Here is a 22,095-nt window from a genome sequence, read left to right as displayed (position 1 = left end):
TAGTTCATCCAGGGTGGAGGACTTAGTTGGGGAAAAGAGGGGTGTTGGGGTGGGCTTAAGAGTAAGTAAGAGGGAGACTGTAATGATATACTGCTGAATCTAAGATGGATAAGGAGTGAAGTGAAAAGTGAGGATTAAGTAGAAGCTTTCAATCAGAACTGAAGGTTCTGATAAAGTGAAAACAATGTAAATGAAGTTCTTGAGCCGTCCAGGTAAAGAATATCAAGCTGTGGTTGGACAGAGGGATGTCGGAAGTACTGATTCATGACGCAATAGGGTTTCTGGTGACAAGGTCCAGGTTTCTGACTGGGATTGGGGGGCTAATGTAAGGGATGAGGCCCGCATGTGAAATGGGTTGTCCACATTGACTGAAATGATCAAGATGGAAGATGGTTAGAGGAAAGTAAGACAAGGAGCTGGGTGAACAAATTAGCAGATGGTCTCCTCTCTACAGAGGAGTGTCTTAAGAAGTAAGCATCAGATAACATATTACTATAAATAAAATAGATAACCAACAAGGGCCTACTGTATAGCACAGGGAACCATACAAACTCTTTCATAAAAACCTATAAAGGAAAAGAATCTGAAAAAGAAAACATACATATACACGTAACTGAGTCACTGTGCTGTACATCTGAAACTAATACAACATTGTAAATTAACTGTACTTCAATTAAAAAATAATAAAATGAAAAAATTAAGTCTAGGCGTTCCCCGGTTGATCAGCAGGTTAAGGATCCTGTGTTGTCACTGCTATGGCTCAAGTCACTGCCATGGCACAAGTTTGATATCTTGCCCAGGGAACTTCCAAATTCTGCGAATGCAACCAAAAACATTAAAAAAAACAACAAACACTTTTTTTCTTTTTAGTGCAGCACTTGCAGCATATGGAGGAAGTTCCCAGGCTAGGGGTGGAATCAGAGCTGCAGCTGCTGGCCTGTGTACACCACAGCTCATGACAACGTGGGATCCTCAACCCACTGAGAGAGGCCAGGGATTGCACAGGCATCCTCATGGATACTAGTTGGGTTCTTAACCTGCTAAGCCACAACAGGGAACTCCAAAAAAAAATTTTTTTAATCTAATTTGTATGATTCACAAAAAGACTAAGCTTCAGAGAAACAAGGGTTTTTACAAAAGGTGGCAGCATTTGTCCCCCACTTTTGGAACCCAGGAAATGAAAATACTAACCCATGTGAGAGGATGCAGCATCCTTACGGGACAGCCAGGTCTCAGTCCAGTGAAGTTCGGAGAAAAGCAGATCCGGAAGCGGGAATCTCAGAAGACCAGTTTGAAAGTGGGAGATTGGGGAAGGGACTGAAGCAGAAGAACATCCTGACAGTCCTTGTCCTTTATTTACCCTACCTACCGCCCGCACTACATCACCTTCCACAATCAGAAAACGCTCAAAAAAGACTAGGCACCCCAGCTGATTTCAACTCCCCGCGAAAGTGCTGACGCCGGAACTCCTACTTGTCTCCGCTTTCCCATTGGCAGAAGCTTCCGCCAGCTTCAACTCGCTTCCGCCCACGATTCAGTAGGGCGGGGCTGTCCCTAGAAGTCACTTCCGCCCGACCCGCCCATTGTTCCCTTTTTGGCTGCTTCCGGCCTCAGGTCCCGCCCCATCCCTGTGGCCTCGCCCCTTCCCGGCCCGGCAGTCCGGCCCAGCGGTCCCGCTTCCGGTGCGGGCCCCGCCCCGGCTGTGGCCGCCGGCTGCGGAGAAGTACGAAACCCAGCTGCCGAGCCGGGGCCTGAGTGGCCGCCTCCTCCAACGACGGCTGACCCGGAGCGCCTGGCACAGGTAAGCGGCTCCGGGCTCGGCTCCTTCAGCCTCGGCGGGAGCGGGGGTTGTGGCAGGTGGAGGAGACAGAGGGGTAGGAGGAAAGGCAGGTGTGTAGAGGGAAAACGTGAAGGCGCGGGCAGGCGGAGCGCGGGGGCCGCGGAGGAAAAGTGAGAACGCTGGGAGGAGCCTGGAGGCGCCCTCGCCCATTAGGGTGATTTGAGATAAAGGGATGGGATGAGTAAGGGGCCCCCGGGAACTGAGAGGGTAAGAATAGATGGGGTTGGAGCGATCTAAGCATAGCCGGCGGATTGGCTGGGAGGTCTTGGTAGAGGTAAAAGTGATAGGGTTGGGTTGGGGGGCTATGAAGAATGGCTGGGATGTGGGGAGGTGTGGGGCTTAAAGGGAGCTGAGGCCAGAGGAATCTGGCAGCAAAGGTAAAAGGAATGGTGGGCAAGGCTGGGTTCAAAGCTGTAAGCAGTCCATTGCGCCGGACCTGGAGGTCCGGGAACTTTAGGGGAAATGGGAGAGGGGGACGTCTGAAGGGATAGAGTGGTTTATATTTCTGAGACATAACTTTTCTAAAAGTAGGCAGGTAGTATTGTTGTTTGAATCAACTAGCTACTTAGGGATAAGGGGAAGATGGGCTCTTTGGGGGAGGGTGTGTGTATCGAATTGTAGAACTGAGTCATCTCAGTCTTACTAAAGAGGCTGTGAGACACCTCCCCCTCTGCTGGGGACAGCATGCAGGGAAGATGGTGCCATAAGATGAGAAGCAGTTGTTCAATGACGGCAGGACTTGGTTGAAAAATTACCCCACTTGTGATTGATTGCCTAATGTTACTAGGAGAATTAAAATGACCACTGAATTCTTTGTTTTATTCGTTTGTTTACTTTTCTTTGATGCAAGTTATTTTTATTTTAAATGAACATTTTTGGCAGCTGGATTTAATGCGGGTGTAAATCTTTTCATGCTTTGTTACACTATAAAAAGGGCTATAGCAGAACGAAGTATTGCTTCAGGCATAACTCACACTTTCTAAAGTGCCAGGAGAGGAAGTAAAGACAGAAGCAAATTGGAATTTGAATCTCTCACAGATTGCAAAAGGCAAAAGTGGTGCTCCTAAGATAAGCAGAAAGTGAGAATTTTAAAATTTCTACTTTGCCTAACTTTAAAAGTTGTACCTTTTTTTTTCTAGCCCATTTTAAGAAATCATAAATCCAAGCAGTTTTTATTGCTTAGGGGTGTGATTACTTCCTCATGAATTTTTGAAGATGCTAATACGTTTAGCTGCTTTTTAAAAATCTTTCTACCCAATCCTAATACAGTGGAACAGTGCAAATATCAAGTCCCAACCTGTGCAGTGCAGCTTCTTCTTTCATGTGATGACAACATTGTATGCCATGTTGCAAATCCTGTTCATCTAAAGTATGCCCATGCATAGTAATCCATTCAGTTATGGAGCCTTGCTGAGGAAACATAACTCAAGTGAGGTTTGTTGCAGGTGGGGGCCTGGAACCAAGGAAAGGAAGGGGGGGGCGGTGGTTAGAGGAGGAGAGGGTGTGAAAGGGGTGTGTGTTTGGAGACTGATTGGTAAGAATGCTGATAAACCTGCCCCCAGAATACTTTTGGCCTGAAAGCCATTTCTTTTTGTATTTGTCATAGAAGTGAATCAGAAAGAAAGGGGAAGGTGAAAAGATCTGTTTACTAGGCTGTTTATAAAAAAGAAGCATTGTTTTGTTTAGACAGTATTGATACCTGTTTCCAATTAATTAACTTAAAAATCTCCAGAGGAATTACCCCCCCATTTGTTTTTGAATGATGATTGCAATTTGAAACTCTTGCCTCCTTGCCTGTTTCTTTCTCTCATGTTGTTGAAATTGGATTCTTTTTGAGTCTGTAATGTCCAGTTAGCATGGCTCACTCAGCCCACTCAAAAAGCAGGCTGGCGATTTGATCTGGGAAAAGTTTAAACCCAAGAGCAGTTTACTAGGTTTTGCTTTTCTGCAAGAGAAATCTTTCATGTGCCTGATAGCTGTGTGTCTGCTTAGGTGGCACTATCTTTCTTTGATGGGCCTGGGAACATAAGCAATATTCTCTCTCTTATAGGCAGGCCCTTCTTTCCCTTTTTTATTGTGGTTTTCATACTTAAAACCTCTGTACAGTGCAAACCCAGTTGCTTTTGCAGTAATAAACAGATTAATGTTTGATAATGTTGAGGGAGAGATCAGAACACAGATGTTTGCAGACTTGATGTCATCTGGATTTACTTCATTTCAAACCCACAGTAGTCTACCACTACTGAGATTCATCCCATATTTCTCCTCTTAAATCCTGTTCCTCTTCTTCACACTTTTCTTTATCCACCTACCACCCACCCCCCAACTCCCACCACTCACTCAACTTAAAACTCAGGTTTAAGGGCATATATTTAATGTTCAGAAGTCACGCCCTTTACTGGAGAAAAGAAAACATTCTTATACCTGTTTTATGTAGTTTTTTTCCTCCCCTTTTTTTCCCTCCTTTGTGGTTTCTATGAATCACTTAAAGGTATAGACCCAGTGTGCCTCCTGGGCTGTGCCCAGGTTCAGAGCCATGCCAATCAGTGGGTGAAGCTTGAGGCAGTCATGGAGCCACTGCAGCCTCAGCAGAAGCAGCAGCAGCAGCAGCAGCAGCCGCCGCCGCCGCCACCACAGCCACCACACCTGGCTCCTCTGCAGATGGATGCCAGAGAGAAGCAGGGACAGCAGATGAGAGAAGCCCCGTTCTTATATGCCCAGAAGCTGGTCACACAGCAGACTCACCTTTCTGCCACACCTGGGAGGCCTTCTGGCAGCCCTGCCCTGGGTCCTTTAGCCAGAGTTCCACCGGCAGTGGCCCGAGTTTTTGAGCGGAGCAAAGTGAACTCAGAGCCTGAGGAAGAGGAAGGAGGTTTGGAAGATGAGGATGGGGATGATGAAGTTGCAGAGGTCACTGAGAAAGAGGCCCAGACTGCTTCAAAATATTTTCATGTACAGAAGGTGACTCGCCAAGACCCCAGGGCAGCACCTGTATCTGGTCTGCTGCCAGCACAAGGGCTCCCACCACATGGACAGCAAGCTAAAGAAGACCATACCAAAGATGCTTCTAAGGCCTCAGCTTCAGTCTCCACAACGGGGCAGCCAGGCTGGAATCTGGATGAGCAGCTCAAGCAGGTCAGTCTTTCTGGTGTTGGGGGTTATTTGTTCTCATGAAAGGCTAGCCAGGGAGGGGTACTGGACTGCCAGGTCCAGAGTCTGTGCCTTGTCAGCCTACTTCAGTGACCAGCAGCCTAGACATGGATAAAGTTTTTTCCTCATAGTTGTTTTCTTGATTAGAGCAGTGAAATGTGTGAGTTACTTCTAAACTTCTAATTTGGATCATTGCAAGTTTAATGTGAAAGAATGTCAGCTCCAGCCTTTTTTTTTTGGAAGAATGAGGTTGCAACAGTGTGTTATGAGAGATATCTAAGAATGAGATGTGTGACTCTAATTTCAGTTTTTCTAATACTGTGGTAACAGAACTATCTTGCCTAAGTGTCTTAGCTCCAGCCTAATCCAGGATCATGCTCTTTAAGGATAGTTTTGTTGTTTTGCTGCTGAACATAGCTGAGGAGAAGCTTTTGCATTGTGTATATTTTCCAGCAAACAGCCCTTTAGACATGATTTCATTTCAGCCTTATATCACCTTCTTTGAAACAGGGAAAGGTAAACCTCAAAATTCCCTTTAACTAAGGCAAGCTTCAGTGATTCCCAAATGTGGCGGAGCATCCGTCATCCAGGGAGTTTTAAGAAATACAGATTCCAGGTTCCTAATGAATTATCTCAGTAGGTAGGGCCTAAGGAATCTGTGCTCTCAATCAAGCCTTTGCCTTCTAATCTTCTTGTCTTTCTGACTTGCCATGCAGCTTTCTTCACCCAAAGATTGGGAGTGATGATAAGTTCTTCTGGGTTAAGTGAGAGTTGTTGGTGCTTAGACAGGGAATTCATGATAAAGCTGCTAATATTTGGTACTCCCCATATAAGCACATATTCTTCATGTGGTCCAGTGGTGCTGTTTAGAAATCAGTTGTGAAGAGTTGTGGGTTTACACAGAGCAACCAAGAAGTTATATGAGAAAGATCCTTTGCAAGCTGAAAAATGAGCATCTTTGTATCAAAGAGCCCTGCCTGGGCAGTTGATCTGAGTTTTACAGTAGCAATGTTTGCAGTAGATTCAAGAGCCAGCCAAGTGGAGTTCAGATCCCATCTCTTCTGTTACCCTTGTGATCTTTTAGTAGGGCTTTTAATTCCTTTGAGCCTTCTGTGAAATAAAAATAATGAATTGTACCTCCAAGGATGCTGTGAGGATTAACAGGGTTAGCATGGAGTGGGTGATAGGACTCCAGGTGCTCTTTTTTGCAAACAGTGCCATCCTCTGCTGCATCTATACAGACATGCTCAGAAGCAGGGGAGATGCTGAGATGCGCAGAGGTTTTCCCTCAGATCACTGGGGAGTTAGTGGCAGGGCTCGGACTAGGATCAGAGAATCCCAACTTCCCCGACAGCAGCAGCCTGGCGGCCAGCCCAGACCCGCCTCCCGGCTGATTGCTTTGGTTTAGCAAAACATCTGTGACTTGCAGGCAGCCCCCGCACTGCTGTGTGGTTGGCAGAGTTCCATGCCGGCCGCTGAGTCAGCTCCTAGCAGGATCCCGCCCTGACAGCACTGGGAAAGTTCAGGCCTGAGGCGGCTGGGCTGCCCCCGCCTTGGCAGCTGGCCAGCCTCTGCGTGTGTGCGGTCGTTCCTAGAAAGTACAGCCTCGTGCGAGGAACAAGTGGAGCTCCAGAGCCTGTCTGTCTTCAGGAAGTGTAGCAGGTGTTGAGGTCAAGCCATTAGAGCTTTGAAAAAAGACACTCTGCAGAAGTGGCATGTGCGTGCACACACGTGTGCACCGTGGCAGGCACCCAGCGCTGGTTCTAGACAGCATCAGCCCTGTGGCTACACAGCTCAGTGCTCTGGAGGCAGGCTTTGGCTTCTGAAACCCTTTGAGATCATTTTGTTTCCGAAGCACATTCACTAATTATAGACTGCCTGGCAGAGCACCTGCCAAATGTTTTTAAATGCCAGCGTAGCTGAGGCCTAATCTCACACCATACATTTACCTTCCACTAGGGTTTGGAGATCAAGAACTGTGGGGCGGGGGGGGGGGGGGCGGTCACTGGGCGACAATGATTCTAAACCTTACATGTGTACTTCCTTTTTTCCCTTTGAATTTAATACTTCAAAACTGATTTGGTCTGTGCCCTCCTCCTTTGTCTAATCCTGCTTCTAAAAGTGGTAAATAATGTGCTTGGGGATTTTAAAAACTTTTTGGTTGTGCTTTGGAGGAAGGACTAAAAAAAAAAAACATTCTTGGGGAAAACCTAGAGAAACCTTTGCACACTATGAGACTAGCTTTTTTTAAGGATTCTTATTATTATTCAGAGTCTTTTGTTTCTTACGCAGTTAACTTCTACAGAGCAGAGAGTATCCATTCCTCCAACAACAGTTAACAAAGATCTTTTACGGTTGACACAAAATCATCTTATTAATGTGTGACAGTGTCCATTTTTTTGTTTTACACAACAGACTTTTATGGAGGCTTCTTTGAGCCAGGCCTATGCTCCAGGGCTAAGGCATACTTCTCCTTCAAAGGGTTGACCATTTAGGTTTTAGTAGAGGCAGTGTGGGAACTTCAAGGGGGATTGAGTCTTGGGTTGCAACAATTTTACTCTGTCCCCAAGTCAGGTAAAGCCCAACTACCCAGTCTGAGCTATGCTGCAAATGTTTTGAAACAGTTTTACTTCCGATATACATACACCAAAATAAAGTTGATTTTGGCTACAGCATAGCCAACATAGCCTAGTAAATCAATAGGAACACTCAAAAGTACTTTGCAAGATTTGACGGTAACACTGGGGGCCACAGTAGGCATCTGCCAACTGAAAAGCAAAATTTGAGGTTTAAGCATTCACAGATTATCTTTTGTTTCTGAAATCTCTTTCTTAGAACATGTGAAATCAAGATTGTTTCATGTTTTCTCCTTGAAGAAAGTCTTCGAAAATATTTGCTTTTCAAGGCCTGGGTTGTTAGAAAATATGGTAGACTCTGACACTAGAGCAATGGGAAGATGAGCCAAGTGTCTAAAATCCATCAGATTTCGATGGGCAAAGTAAATAATTGTAAAACAAGACAACAGAGCCGAGTGTCCCTTCTCTCAAAGGCGATTAGTAGAACCCTGTCAACATACAACCAATTAGGGGGTGTTGCTGATCCATTAGGGGTGATCTTCTGTCCTCCTGGGAAGAGGGCATTTCAGGCAACACAGGCTTTGTCATCTTGAGCCCGTTAGTGGAGCTAGGTTTCCAGAAGGGCAGAGACTCCTTCCCATAGAATAGGGCAATTAATGATGGCTTGACCAGCATATGGGAGCCGGAGAGTGTGTGTCTAACACACTATTCTATATCCTTCAGCGGTCACTTGGATTACTGAGTGTGGGAAGGAGAAAAGTTGACTGATTGGTCTCCCGAATCCATTACCAAGAGTCCCTCTAAATAATAAGATGTAGTCTCTTGGGCTAGACTTAGTTTTCTGGGTACATACTGCATGTCTTTGGAACATGTGATGCTTTTAGTAAAGATTGTGCAAACTGTTAAATGAAAATAAATAAGATCGATTGATAAGCTTTCTCCACTTGCTTTGTAGGTCTACTTTGCATTCCTTTAGCTTCTTTATTCATAGTGGAATGGATCTAGATCCATGGCTCTCAATAGGAGTCAATCTCCCCACCCCCTCCTGCTCCCATGGGTTGTTTGGCAATGTTGGGAGTCATGTTTAGTTGTCATGACTGGGGCAGGTGGAGAGGTGCTACTGGCATAGAGTGGGTAGAGGCCAGAGATACTACTAAACATCCTGCAATGCGCAGGACACAACAAAGAATTATCTGGTCCAAAATGTTAGTAGTGTCAAAGTTGACAGACCCTGCTTTAGGTTGTGTAATTGGAAAGAGAACGTATTACTGTGCTTTCATCAGACACTGCCCCACACTCTTCCTTTGTGTTATGTATGCTCTTGGTAACTGGGGTGTTTGGCAACCTTGAATTTTCTTCACTTCTGTTTTCAGTATCTGTGTTGAGTTTGTTTGTTCACCCCGTTATCATCTAGGTGAGCAGACTGCCCATTACTTGGCAGAGGATTGGGACCTAGAACTTGCACTCTCATTTGGCTCTATCAGGTTCTTCCAGCCCAGCATTCCATGATGTCTGAGATGTTGATGGTGATTTGTGAGAGAGCCCAGTCACCCTTCTAGACATTAACCCCAAAATGTTCAGGCATGAATACTCAGCATATGTCTCTCCCAGAGAGTGATAATCCTCTGTTGCCATCCTCAGGGAGCAATTTTTTAAAGATATTACAAAAATAGAAGAATATGAATGTGAAAGATCTTTGTAAAATTTATACCATGATGCAGAGGTTAGGTCTCATTGTCATAAGCACCTAAATAATTTTTGAAGCTATAATTTTTCAGTTTTTACTACTTCTGTACGGTAAGATGTTCCGTAAATTTTAGTGCTCCAAAACAACCCCTTTTGAAGTTTTCTGGAGCTGTGACCAAAACTAGTATTCTAGGGTTCCCTGAAACATTTTAAGATTATGTGAGCTAAAACCATTGCACTTTTGAAGCTGCTTCTTTCAATATTAAAATACAGATATTGGGAGTTCCCATCGTGGCTCAGTGATTAACAAATCTGACTAGGAACCATGAGGTTGTGGGTTCGATCCCTGGCCTTGCTCAGTGGGTTAAGGATCCGGCGTTACGCTGAGCTGTGGTGTAGGGTGCAGACGTGGCTCAGATCCCACATTGCTGTGGCTCTGATGTAGGCTGGCAGCTACAGCTCTGATTAGACCCCTAGCCTGGGAATTTTCATATGCTGCAAGTGCAGCCCTAAAAAGACCAAATATATATATATATATATTCTTTAGGTAAAAGTATGCTTCGTTTATATTGACTTCTTGTAAATACATGGTCAGTGACCTAACTTGGGTCTTTATCTTATTAACAAAGACTAATCCCCTTCATGTGTGTCCCATCCCCTCCTAATTTCAGGGACTTGCTCTATCAGTTAATTAACTTCCCTGACTCTGGACTCATTTCTGAAGTTTCTTCCATATTCACACTCATCTAGTAGTAAATGTTCTACTGTCTCCCAAATTAAAACAAAACAAAACAAAACTCCCTTAATCAGCAAATCTGCCTGATTCAATTGCTACAAGGAAATGAGAAGTTACTTTTTAAAACCTTTCCCTTGACTGCACTATCTCTTTCCAATTTGTTCTGTCATCCTAACTACCCCCCACTTCCCACAGCAAAGCTTCTCAGAGGAATTGTTGGCACTCCTTACCTCCCTCCACTCTGTCACCTTCTATACACACTTGAACACCCTTCATTCTAGACGCTGTGTCTTCTGCATCCCTGAAGTTCCTCTTGGTGAGGCTTCCCAGTGATCATCATGCTACTGAGCCCCACTTGCCCTCACCTCATGTGGTTTCTCAGCAGATTTCTTAGCAGTACCAAATTCAGTAGACTCCTCTCCTTGAAACATTCTCTGTTTTGCTTTCTATAGCCCCTCCATTGGCTTGTTTTCTTTAATCTTTCTCTTTGTCTAACCTCTGGAACTCTCAAGTTTAACCTTAGGGCTCCATTTTAACCCTTTTCCCTATATGCCACCCCTGGGCAACTGCTTTCACTCTCATGGTGTTAAATACCATCCTCAAACTCTTGACTCCGGAGTATATTGTTTGAGCCCATATTTCCATTCTGAGTTCCACGAATATATTCCCAACTACCTTCTTGACATTTCCATTTAGATGTTTTACGGGGACCTCAAGTTTAATACATATAACTCTGGGAGTTCCCGTCGTGGCGCAGTGGTTAACGAATCCGACTAGGAACCATGAGGTTGCGGGTTCGGTCCCTGGCCTTGCTCAGTGGGTTAATGATCCGGCGTTGCCGTGAGCTGTGGTGTAGGTTGCAGACTCGGCTCGGATCGCACGTTGCTGTGGCTCTGGCGTAGGCCGGCAGCTACAGCTCCGATTGGACCCCTAGCCTGGGAACCTCCATATACCGTGGGAGCGGCCCAAGAAATAGCAAAAAGACAAAAATAAATAAATAAATAAATAAACAGCATCTTCTTTAAAAAAAAAATATATATATATATATATAAAACTCTGAATTTCCAACCTACTCCTCCACCATTATTTCCTCCTTTAATTTCCTCCTCTGTAAAGGGTATTTCTGTCCACTTGGTCATTCACGTCAGAAACCATTGAGCTGCCTATCTTTCATACCTCCTACTTTGTCGTTCCCTCTGATGATATCCACTCTATTACCAAGTCTTATCATTTCTCCCATCTAAGTATCTAGAACCGTGCCACTTCTCTTCCCTACCACCACCTCCCTAATCCAAGCTATTTACCTAGTGCTGTAGCTATCACCAAGTTTGTGTGTCTTCCCTCCCCCATTCTAATTCTCCACACAGCAGCCAGAGGGATCTTCTAAAAGGCAAATCAGATTATGTTACTCATTTAATGCCCTCCAAGTACGTCATCAGTTGCGCTAATTGTAAAAGTCAAAATCTGCATAATCTGATCCCTGTCTGCTTCTCCACCCTTATTGTTGCCGGTATCCTGACCTATCACTGTACTCCAGCCACCCTGGCCTTTACATATGCTAGTCCTGCCGAGAACATTTCTCCAGGCTAACCCAGCCTTAAGTGTTCACCTTAAAATATCACTTCCTCAGAGGCACCCTTAACCTTTAGTGTAGATCATATTACTCATTTGTAAATACCACAATAAAATAAGTCACATGAATTTCTTGGTTTTCCAGTACAAATAAAAATTATGTTTGGGGCGTTCCCAATGTGGCTCAATAGAAACAAATCCCACTAGAAACCACAAGGTTGCTGGTTGGATTCCTGGCCTTGCTCAGTGGGTTAAGGATCTGGCATTGCCATGAGCTATGGTGTAGGTCGCAGATGCAGCTCGGATTCAACCCCTAGCCTGAGTTGGGCCCTAAAAAGCAAAAAGCAAAAAAAAAAAATTATGTTTGGAAGTTCCTTTGTGATCCAACAGGTTAAGGATTCATTGTTGTCATTGCACCTGTGGCGCAGGCTGCAGCTGCAGTGCAGGTTTGATCCCTGGCCTGGGAACTTTCACATGCCCCAGGTGTGGCCAAAGAAAAAAAGTTATGTTTATGTTACTGTAGTCTAGTAAGTGTGCAATAGCATTATGTCTAGAAAAACAGGGCATATATCTTAATTTAAAAATGCTTTATCGGGAGTTCCCGTAGTGGCTCAGTGGTTAACAAATCTGACTAGGAACCATGAGGTTGCAGGTTCAATCCCTGGCCTTGCTCAGTGGGTTGAGGGTCCAGCATTGCCACAAGCTGTGGTGTAGGCCACAGATGCGGCTTGGATCCCGAGTTGCTGTGGCTGTGGCGTAGGCCAGCGGCTACAGCTCCAAATGGACCCCTAGCCTGGGAACCTGCATATGCCGCGGGAGCGGCCCAAGAAATGGCAAAAAGACAAAAAATAAATAAATAAATAAATAAATGCTTTATCAATAAAAGAAAACTAACCATTATCTGAGCCTTCAGCAAATTGTAATCTTTTTGTAATAGTAACATCAAAGATCACTGATCATAGATCACCATAACAAATATAGTAATATTTTAAAAGTTTGAAATATTTCAAAAATTACCAAAATGTGACACAGAGACAAGAAGGGAGCAAATGCTATTGGAAAAATGGTGCCAATAGACATGCTCAACACAGGGTTGTCGCAAACCTGCAGTTTGTAAAAAATGCGGTATCTGTGAAGCACAGTGAGGCAAAGCACAATAAAACAAGGTATCCCTGGAGTTCCCTTGTGGTACAGCAAGTTAAATATCTGGTGTTGTCACTCCAGTGGTTTAGGTCACCTCTGTGGCTCAGGTTCAGTCCCTGCCCTGGGAACTTCTACATACCAAGGGACTGGCCAAAAAAAACAAGCTTTTTTTTTTTTTTGTCTTTCTAAGGCAGTACCTGTAGCGTATGGAAGTTCCCAGGCTAGGTATCCCATCAGAGCTACAGCTGCCAGCCTATGCCACAGCCACAGCAACAGAGGATCCAAGCCAGATCTACAGCCTACATCACAGCTCACGGCAATGCCAGATCCTTAACCCACTGAGGACAGGGATCAAACCCACAACCTCACAGTTCCTAGTCAGATTTGTTTCCGCTGTGCCACAACGGGAACTCCCTGTGTGATTTGTCTGATATCTGAGTCCTAGACTAAATGGTAAACTCTAAGAGGATGGAGACCATGTTTGTTTCCCTTCTCATTGTGTCCCAGCACCCAGCAGAATAATGACAGATAACAGGTGCTGTATAAATATCTGTTCTACTTCCTTTTAATTTGCCTTTTTTTTCCTTTTGTGAATAACACGGTTTCATCACTTTAAAAAATAAAAATGCTTTTCTTAGAGCAGTTTTAGGCTCCCAGCAAAATTAAGCAGAAAGTACAGTGATTTCCCATATCCTCTCTGCCCCGACACATGCACAGCCTCCTCAGCTATCAAAATCTGCACCGGGGTGCTACATTTGTTACAGTGAACCAAAACTAATACAACATTATCATCCAGTGTCCAAAGTTTACCTTAGGGTTTGCTCTTTCACATTCTGTGGGTTTCGACAAATGTATAATGACATGAATCCACCATTACAGTGACGTACTGAGTAGTTTTGTCGCCCTAAGAACCCTCTGTGCTCCAGCCTATTCATACCAACCTTTTCAGATTGACTTCTTTCACTTAATACTATGCATTTAAGTTTCTTTCCTGTCTTTTCATGGCTTGATAGCTCATTTCTTTTTAGCACTAAAACAATATTCTATTGTCTAGATGTACCATAGTTTGTTTATCCATTCATCTGCTGAAGGATATCTTGGTTGCTTCCACGTTTTGGCAAGTATGAATAAAGCTGCTATAAATATCTGTGTACAGGTTTTTTGGTAGACATGTTTTTAACCCATTTGTATAAATACCAAGGAGCACAATTACTAGATTGTATGGAAAGAGCATGTTTAGTTTTGTAAGACTGCCGCACTGTCTTCTAAAGTGGCTGTACCGCTTTGCGTTCCTACCAACAATAAATGAGAGTTCCTGTTACTCCGCATCCTTGCCAGCATGTGGTAGTGTGAGTGTTTGGGATTTTGTTTTTTGTTTTTTTTTCAGTTGAAATTTTGAGATAATTGTAGATTCACATGCAGTTCTAAAAAATAATTTAGAGATCCCCGTACACTTTGTCCAGTTTCCCCCAATACTAACATTTTCAAAGCTGTAGTATACTCTCACAACCTGAATATTGACATTGATAGGAGCCACTGATCTTATTTAGATTTCCTAAATTCTGCTTGTACTCTGTATGTGTCTATCCTGTTTTAAGCCTATTTAGTTGTATGTTCAACACGTCTTCTAAAAGTCTTGATATTTAACATGCATTTGAAGCTGCAGACTCTCTTAAGTTTGCACTTTGACTGTATCCCACAAGATTTGACAGCAATGCTTCCATCAGTTAGTATTAAACATTTCAAAATTTCAATTGTGACTGCTTCTTTAACCCATGTTCCAAAGTATTTTTCACTTCTATTTATTTATTTATTTTGCTTTTTAGGGCTGCAGGTGTGGCATATGGAAGGTCCATAGCTAGGGGTTGAATTGGAGATAAACCACAGCCACAGCAACTTGGGATCCGAGCTGTGTCTGTGACCTATACCACAGCCCACCAGCAACCCGGAATCCTTAACCCACTGAGCCAGGCCAGGGATCCAGCCCACACCCTCATGAATACTAGTCGGATTCGTTTCCCCTGAGCCATAACAGGAACTCCCCAAAAGCATTTTTTTAGTTTCCAGATATGTGGGGTTTATTTTTTTTTAATATTAACTTATAGCTTGTAATTAAGCTCTAACCATTGTTGTTAGAGAACTGATGTGCTACAAGTTTTCTGGAATTTGTTATGGTAGCCTTTGTGTTGGCTTTGTATATGATCACAAGGAGATCATATGGAGATTTCTGTTAGTTGTCCGTTTGTGCTTGGAAAGAATGTATATTCTCTATTTGATAGAGGCAAGGTGTATCTGTTGGATCAAGCCTTTTAATTGTATTGTTCAGATCTTCCTTATCCTTACTAAGTTTTGTTTATGTAATCATTTTCAGAGAGGTGAAACAAAACATTCCAGTGTAAGACCTTTTTCTTCTAATTAGTATTTGTTCATTTACTCCTTGTGTATTCAAATCTTTGTATATTGAGACCACATAGGGGTCTAATCGGAGCTGTAGCTGCCAGCCCACGCCAGAGCCACAGCAGTACTGAGATCCGAGCTGCATCTGCAACATACACCACAGCTCACGGCAACGCTGGATTGTTAACCCACTGAGCAGGGATCAAACCTGCAACCTCATGGTTCCTAGTCGGATTCGTTAACCACTGCGCCACGACAGGAACTCCTCTGTGTCTGTTTTATTTAATCCATGTAGTTATTAGGACTGGAGATTCATTTGGATCTATTTGTGCCTTCTATGGACTTCCAGTTTAATGATACTTTTTCCTTGCTTTTTGTTTTCTCCTTGCCTGTCTTTTGTTTGATTGAGTTTTCTTTAGTCAGTCTTTTCTCCTTTACTGATTTAAAAGTTATGCTTTATGTTTTTATTCTTTTATTGGTTACTTTTAGGTTTTAACATTCTTGACTTGTTACACTACTCTCAAACAATATTAGGATCTTAGCTTCTGCCTCTTCAGTCCCTCTTCCAGTTTATTGTGGTATTCCAATTTGTTTTAACCCCATCCCTAAATTAGGGAGTTTCCCCCCCCCCAAGAGTCAGTATTATTTAAACTTCCCAACAAGTTTATCCATTTCTTTTCTCACCACTTCTTATATCCCACTCTTTCCCTGTGCCCTCATTCTTCTTCCTTTTTTAGTAACTCTCTTAGCAGAGATTGGTATGTGGTAAACTCAGTCTTGGTATGTCTGAAGAAAATTTTTTAATTTATGTCTTTCTTTATCTTTCCCATATTTTTGTTCAGTTGTTCATAGCTTTAGATTCTAGATTGTCTTAATACTTTGGGTCTATGATTCCATTGTCTCCTAGCAACTGTTTTTGCTGTTGAGAAGTCTATTGTCAGTGTGTCGCCTTTGTGATCATTTTTTCTTTTGTAGCTTTTAGGATTTTCCTGACTCTGCTATTTTGCACTTGCACTAGTGTTCTAGGTTTGAATACATTTCTGTGTACCCCACTTGGGCCTTGATCTGCTCCTTCAACCTGATTTGTGTCTTTTTTATTTTTCCCTTGGTTGCTATTTTTTTCTTGACCACTGTTCTATTTGAAACTTCTCATTTAGCCGTCTTTGTTTTATTGTTTCGTTTTTTGTTTGTTTGTTTGTTTTTGGCTTTGGCATGCTTGATGTGGGGTCTCAGTTCCCAGACCAAGATTGAACCTGGGCCCAGCAGTGAAAGTACCAAGTTCTAACCACTAGATTACCAGAGAACTCCCTGTGTCTTTTCTTTTATAACCTTATCACTTTATGCCTTTCTCCTGCATTCTGGAATACTTTCACATTCTGTTTTCCAATTTCTAATTCTCTCTTCAGCTCTATTTTACTTAATCACTTCAAAAGAAAAGTTTATCTTGATAGTATGTTTTAATTTCTATTCTTTTTTTGGCTTTAAAAAAATCTGCCTCTTCTCACCATATGGTTTCTCTTTCTTCCTTTAGCTCTTTGAATATCTTTTAACTTTTTAAAAACTTAGTATTATAGAATTGTTAAAACTTTTAATTGTGGAAGTCCCATATATAAAAAGAGGAGAATGGTAATGAGCCACCTGTGTCATTTACCCAGCTTCTAGCAATTACCAACATTCTGCCATTCTTTAAACATCTTTGTTTTAAAGATACTTTTAGATTATTTTATTATTTCTAATTCTTGGGATATAATTTCTAATACATGTGTGTCATGTTACTCTCCCATGCGATGGTTTATTTCCTCTTGCAGTGGTTTTTCTTTCTCTCTCTCTCTCTCTTTTTGGCTGTGCCCACAGCATGCAGAAGTTCCTAGGCCAGGGATGAGACTTGAGCCATAGCTTTGATAATGCTGAATCCTTAACCACTAGGCCACCAGGGAACTCCTGTTTTTGTTTTTCAGCATAAGTTCATTTTGAATTGGGATTTATTTCCATGGGACTCTCATGTGCTTTGGATTATGGAAAGATTCCTAAGAGGAGTTTTATTTTCTTCTCTGCTGGAACCCTACAAGTTTAGCTGGTTGTCATTAGTTTGGGGTGTATGAATTTGGAGTCTACACCTGTGCCTGGTGGAGAGTCTGGGTTTCCATTTCTTATGGACCCTCTTTTTCCATGAGGCTCCTAGGAGATGGGAAGATTCCTCACTCTTCCAGGTTGGTGAGCACTGTTTTAGCACCTCCCCAGTTCATGGAGGTGGAAGTGTAATAACTCCTGTCCTCTGGCTTTAAGCATTTATCTCGCTCTGGTTCCTGGCACGCAGGGGTCCTGCAGCCCAGGGCCTCTTCTCCCTTAGGGATGATTAAGTCCCCAGTCCTCAGCCCTCAGCTGTTAAGCACAGTATCCAGGTCTCTTCTTGAGTCCTTTAGCTTTGGCACCTGTTCACTGCTCTCTGATTCCTTCCTTTTTGTTTCTGGCACTATGGACTCTGCTTTCTTTCTTGGTTTCAAGCTTAGCTATATCTGTAAGGGGTGTGGAGTATTAAATTTTTATCTAGCATTTCTAGCAAGATTTTCTTTGGAGAGGGGAGGAGGTAGTAAAGTTACTCCACATCAGATTGTCCTCATTCATGATTTTGTTTGCTCTTTGGTTTTTTTGTTTGTTTTTGATTTTTAATAGCTTGGACTTACTGACTTCTCATGTGCTAGGTTATTTGCCTTATTTCAATGAGTTGTGTGAGGTAGGCCCTGCTGTTATCCCCCCTCTACACATTTGCTTTATTTTACAGATGAGGAAAGAAGGGTGAAATGGGCTGCTTGTGGCCTCACAGTTGGGAAGCTGGGCTGTGAACCTAGGTGGTCCAACTTCTGCCTCCATGCTCTCTTCCTGTTCCAGAGAGAGCAGGGCAAGAATAATCTTATCTCAGTGGTTTTCATTACTCCAAAAGTAACTATTTTTTCTGGTTGTCAAAGTAATTCAGACCCACTTTAGAAAATGGAAAAATTTATAAGGAAGAAAATGTAATCACCACAACCATATAACTTAGATATAAAACTGTAAACATTTTCTTGTATTTCCTTTGTGTTTTCCCAAAATGCCTATTACAGGAATATTTTTTTGGTTTTATTTTGTGCCTAACTTTTATCACCAACAGCCCATAAGCAATTTTTATAATTGAAATTTATTTTAAACTGTTACTTTTAGGAGTTCCCATCGTGGATCAGTGGTTAACGAGTCTGACTAGAAAGCATGAGGTTGCAGGTTCAATCCCTGGCCTTGCTCAGTGGGTTAAGGATCCGGCATTGCCATGAGCTGTGGTGCAGGTTGCAGACGCGGCTTGGATCCTGTGTTGCTGTGGCTGTGGTGTGGGCCGTCGGCTACAGCTCCAGATTAGACCCCTAGCCTGGGAACCTCCATGTGCTGTGGGTGTGGCCCTAGAAAAGACAAAATAAATAAGTAAATAAATAAATAAAAATAAACTGTTACTTTTAAATAGTGTGTGTGTGTGTGTGTGTATATATATATATATATATATTTTTTTTTTTTGTCTTTTTGCCATTTCTTGGGCCACTCCTGCAGCATATGGAGGTTCCCAGGCTAAGGGTCTAATCAGAGCTATAGCTGCCAGCCTACGTCAGAGCCACAGCAACGCGGGATCCGAGCCACATCTGCGACCTATACCACAGCTCACGGCAATGCTGGATCATTAACCCACTGAGTAAGGGCAGGGATTGAACCCAAAACCTCATGGTTCCTAGTCGGATTCGTTAACCATTGCGCCACGAAGGGAACTCCAAATAGTATAATTTTTTTAAAATTTGAGTTAAAAAAATGTTTTTGAGTTCTATTGACTCAGATAATTTTAAAAATATACAGACGTATGAAGTAAAAAGCCTGACTTTCCACAGATGGTCATTGTTGTTAACAGTTTTGGATTTTTTTTTTTTTGCTTTTTAGGGCCATACCTGCGGCATATGGAGGTTCCCAGGCTAGGGGTCAAATCATAGATACAGCTGCTGCCCTACACCACAGCCACAGCAACGCCATATGGGAGCCGCATCTGCGACCTACAGCACAGCTCACGACAATGCCGGATCCTTAACCCACTGAGCGAGGCCAAGGGTCGAACCCAAAACCTCATGGTTTGTAGTTGGATTCGTTTCCACTGCGGGAACTTCCAGCCTTTTCAGAGCTTTTTCTCTTCATAAATACATTTACTTGTTTGTAACAAAAATAGGAGTTATGCAACTTACTTTTTTTTTTTTTTTGTCTTTTTGGGGCCACACCTGGGGCATATGGAAGTTCCCAGGCTAGGGGTTGAATCGGAGCTGCTGGCCTACACCACAGCCACAGCAGCTCAGGATCTGAGCCACATCTGCAACCTACACCGCAGCTCATGGCAACGCTCATATCCCACTGAGCAAGGCCAGCGATCAAATCTGAGTCTTCATGGATATTAGTCGGGTTCATTACTGCTGAGCCACTACTGGAACTCCCTACTTTTTCATTCAGTATTATGACTGTCCTTTCATGCATGTTTATAAAGATCTACTTAATATTTTTTTATAAGTACAACTCAGAATTTATATAAGTAATGTAAATAGGTGCTTATGAAAACTTAATATAGGAAAATATAGAGTAAAAATTTATAGTTGTAAAAATATAGAGCCTTGTAGCCTGCCCTGCTCCCTCCCAATCCCAGAGGAGGCCACAGTTAGGCATGAATCAGCTTCTATGGCTGTTTCTATATGTTTACCTATTTAGTGTACAGTTGCAGATATACGAAAGTGTGTGTATTTAGTATAACCACAGACTCTCTTTGTAGATGCTCTTTAACCCTTTGCCCTTCTGTCTGTATTTCTGTAGAGGATAGATTATTCTGGAGGTTGAACTTACTATAATCAGAGTGTATATGTATATTACTATCTTCTCATGTTTCTATGCCTTTTGTATTTGTTCTGTGACTTACCCTGCTTATAGCCTTTGAGGTTCTCAGGTTAGGGGTCTAATTGGAGCTGTAGCTGCTGGCCTACACCACAGCCACAGCAGTGCCAGATCCGAGCTGCGTCTACGAACTGCACCGCAGCTCATGGCAACGCCGGATCCTTAACCCACTGAGCGAGGCCAGGGATCGAACCTGCAACCTCATGGTTCCTAGTCGATTCATTTCTGCTTCACCACAGCGGGAACTCCACCTTTGCCTTTTTTTCTTTTTTTAACTGTGTGTAACACGAGATTTACTCTAACAGATTTTTAAGTTCATATTATTAACTATAAGCATAATATTGTACAGCACATCTTTAGAACTTTGCCATTTTGCATGAATGAAATCTATACCCATTTCCCATCCTGCCCCCCTCCCCAGCCCCTGGCAACTGCCATTCTGCTTTCTGCTTCAATGAATTTGACTACTTTAGGTATCTCATATAAATGGAATCATGCAGCATTTGTTCTTCTGTGAGTGGCTTACTTTACATTTATTTAAAGTTTTATTGAAATGTTCGCATTTATTTAACACAGTGCCCTCCAGGTTCATCCATATTATCACGTATTGCAGGATGTCCTTCTTATTTTGTAACTAATATTCCATAATGTGTATGAACTACATTTTTATTATCCATTCATCCATCAGTGGACACTTAGGTTAATTCTATATCTTGGTTATTGTGAACAGCGCTGCAGTGAACATGAGAGTACAGATATCTCTTCAAGATCCTGACTCCAATTCTTTTGATTAAATACTCAAAAGTGAGAACTGCCATATGCTGTATCATATGGTAGTTCTATTTTTTATTTTTTCAGAAACTTCCATCCTCTTCTCCATATTGGGGACACCATTTTACATTCCAAGCAACAGTGCACAAGGATTCCAGTTTCTTTACATCCTCTCCAACGTTTGTTAATTTCTAGATTTTTTTTGTTTATTTGTTTATATAATGGTTATCCTAACAGATGCAAGGTGATATCTTATACTTTTGATTTGCATTTTCCCTGATGATTAATGACACTCAGCATCTTTTCATATACATACTGGCCATCTGTGTGTCTTCTTTGAAGAAATATCTATTCTAGTCTTTTGCCCACTTTTTAGTTAGGCTATATGTTTTTTGCTATCAAGTTGTAGGAGTTCCTTATATCTTTTGGATATTAAGTTCTTTTCAAATGTATGGTTTGCAGATACTTTATCCCATTCTCTAGGTTGCCTTTTCACTCTGTCGTTTACTGTGCAGAAGCTCTTTACTCTGTGGGGGTTTTTTGTTTTTGTTTCTGTTTTTTGCCACACCTATGGCATGCAGAAGTTCCAGGGCCAGGGGTTGAACCCATGCTACAGCAGCAGTCCAAGCCACTGCAGTGACAATGCTGGATCCTTAACCCACTAAAGCCACAAGGGAATTCCCAGAAGCTCTTTACTTTGATATAATCCCATTTGTCTCTTTTTGCTTTTGTTGCTCATTCTTTGGTGTCATATCCAAGAAATCATTGCCCAGACTAATGTCATGAAGCTTTCACCCTGTATTTTCTTGTGGGAGCTTTACAGTTTCAGGTCTTATATTTAAGTCATTAATCATTTTGACTTGGTTTTTTATGTGTGGTGTAAAATAAAGAGCCCTTTCAATCTTTGCATGTGGAAATCCAGTTATCCCAACGCTGTTGGAAAAACTGTTCTTTCCCCATTGTGTATTCTTGCCATTGTGTCAAAGATCAGTTAACCATATAAGCATTGGTTTATTTCTGGGTTCTGTATTCTTTTCCATTGGTCTGTATATCTATCTTTATGCCAGTACCATACCATTTTGATTACTGTAGCTTTGTAATATGTTTTGAAGCCAAGACGTGTGAGGCCTCAGCTTTGTTCTTCTCTCTCAAGATAAGCTATTTGGGGTCCTTTGTGGTTCCATATGAGTTTTAGAATTTTTTTTCTATTTCTCTTAAAAAATCCCATTGGGATTTTATTTTAATGATTAAAGTATAGTTAAATTACAATGCTGTGCCAACTACTG

The 22,095-nt window shown here is 42.4% G+C and overlaps 1 protein-coding gene across 8 annotated transcripts in view; it reads left to right on the top strand.

The window, feature by feature from the left end:
* Positions 1-1,653: 1,653 nt before the first annotated feature.
* Positions 1,654-22,095, top strand: part of ARID3B (AT-rich interaction domain 3B) — an 88,015-nt gene continuing 67,573 nt past the window's right edge. For 6 of the 8 annotated variants that reach the window (XM_047794817.1, XM_047794816.1, XM_047794819.1 and 3 more), the window contains exons 1-2: positions 1,694-1,801; positions 4,332-4,975. In XM_047794817.1, coding sequence (XP_047650773.1) covers positions 4,409-4,975 — 567 coding nt within the window. In that variant the 5' untranslated portion in view covers positions 1,694-1,801; positions 4,332-4,408. Of the gene's footprint in view, positions 1,802-4,331; positions 4,976-22,095 lie in introns of those variants that run through there. The other 2 variants (XM_047794814.1, XM_047794822.1) reach the window with 2 other exon arrangements.

This window comes from Phacochoerus africanus, chromosome 9 (genome assembly GCF_016906955.1).
Source record: "Phacochoerus africanus isolate WHEZ1 chromosome 9, ROS_Pafr_v1, whole genome shotgun sequence".
Taxonomy (NCBI): domain Eukaryota; kingdom Metazoa; phylum Chordata; class Mammalia; order Artiodactyla; family Suidae; genus Phacochoerus; species Phacochoerus africanus.
Note: the sequence above shows the minus strand (reverse complement) of the source record. Positions and strands in the feature narration are given on the sequence as shown.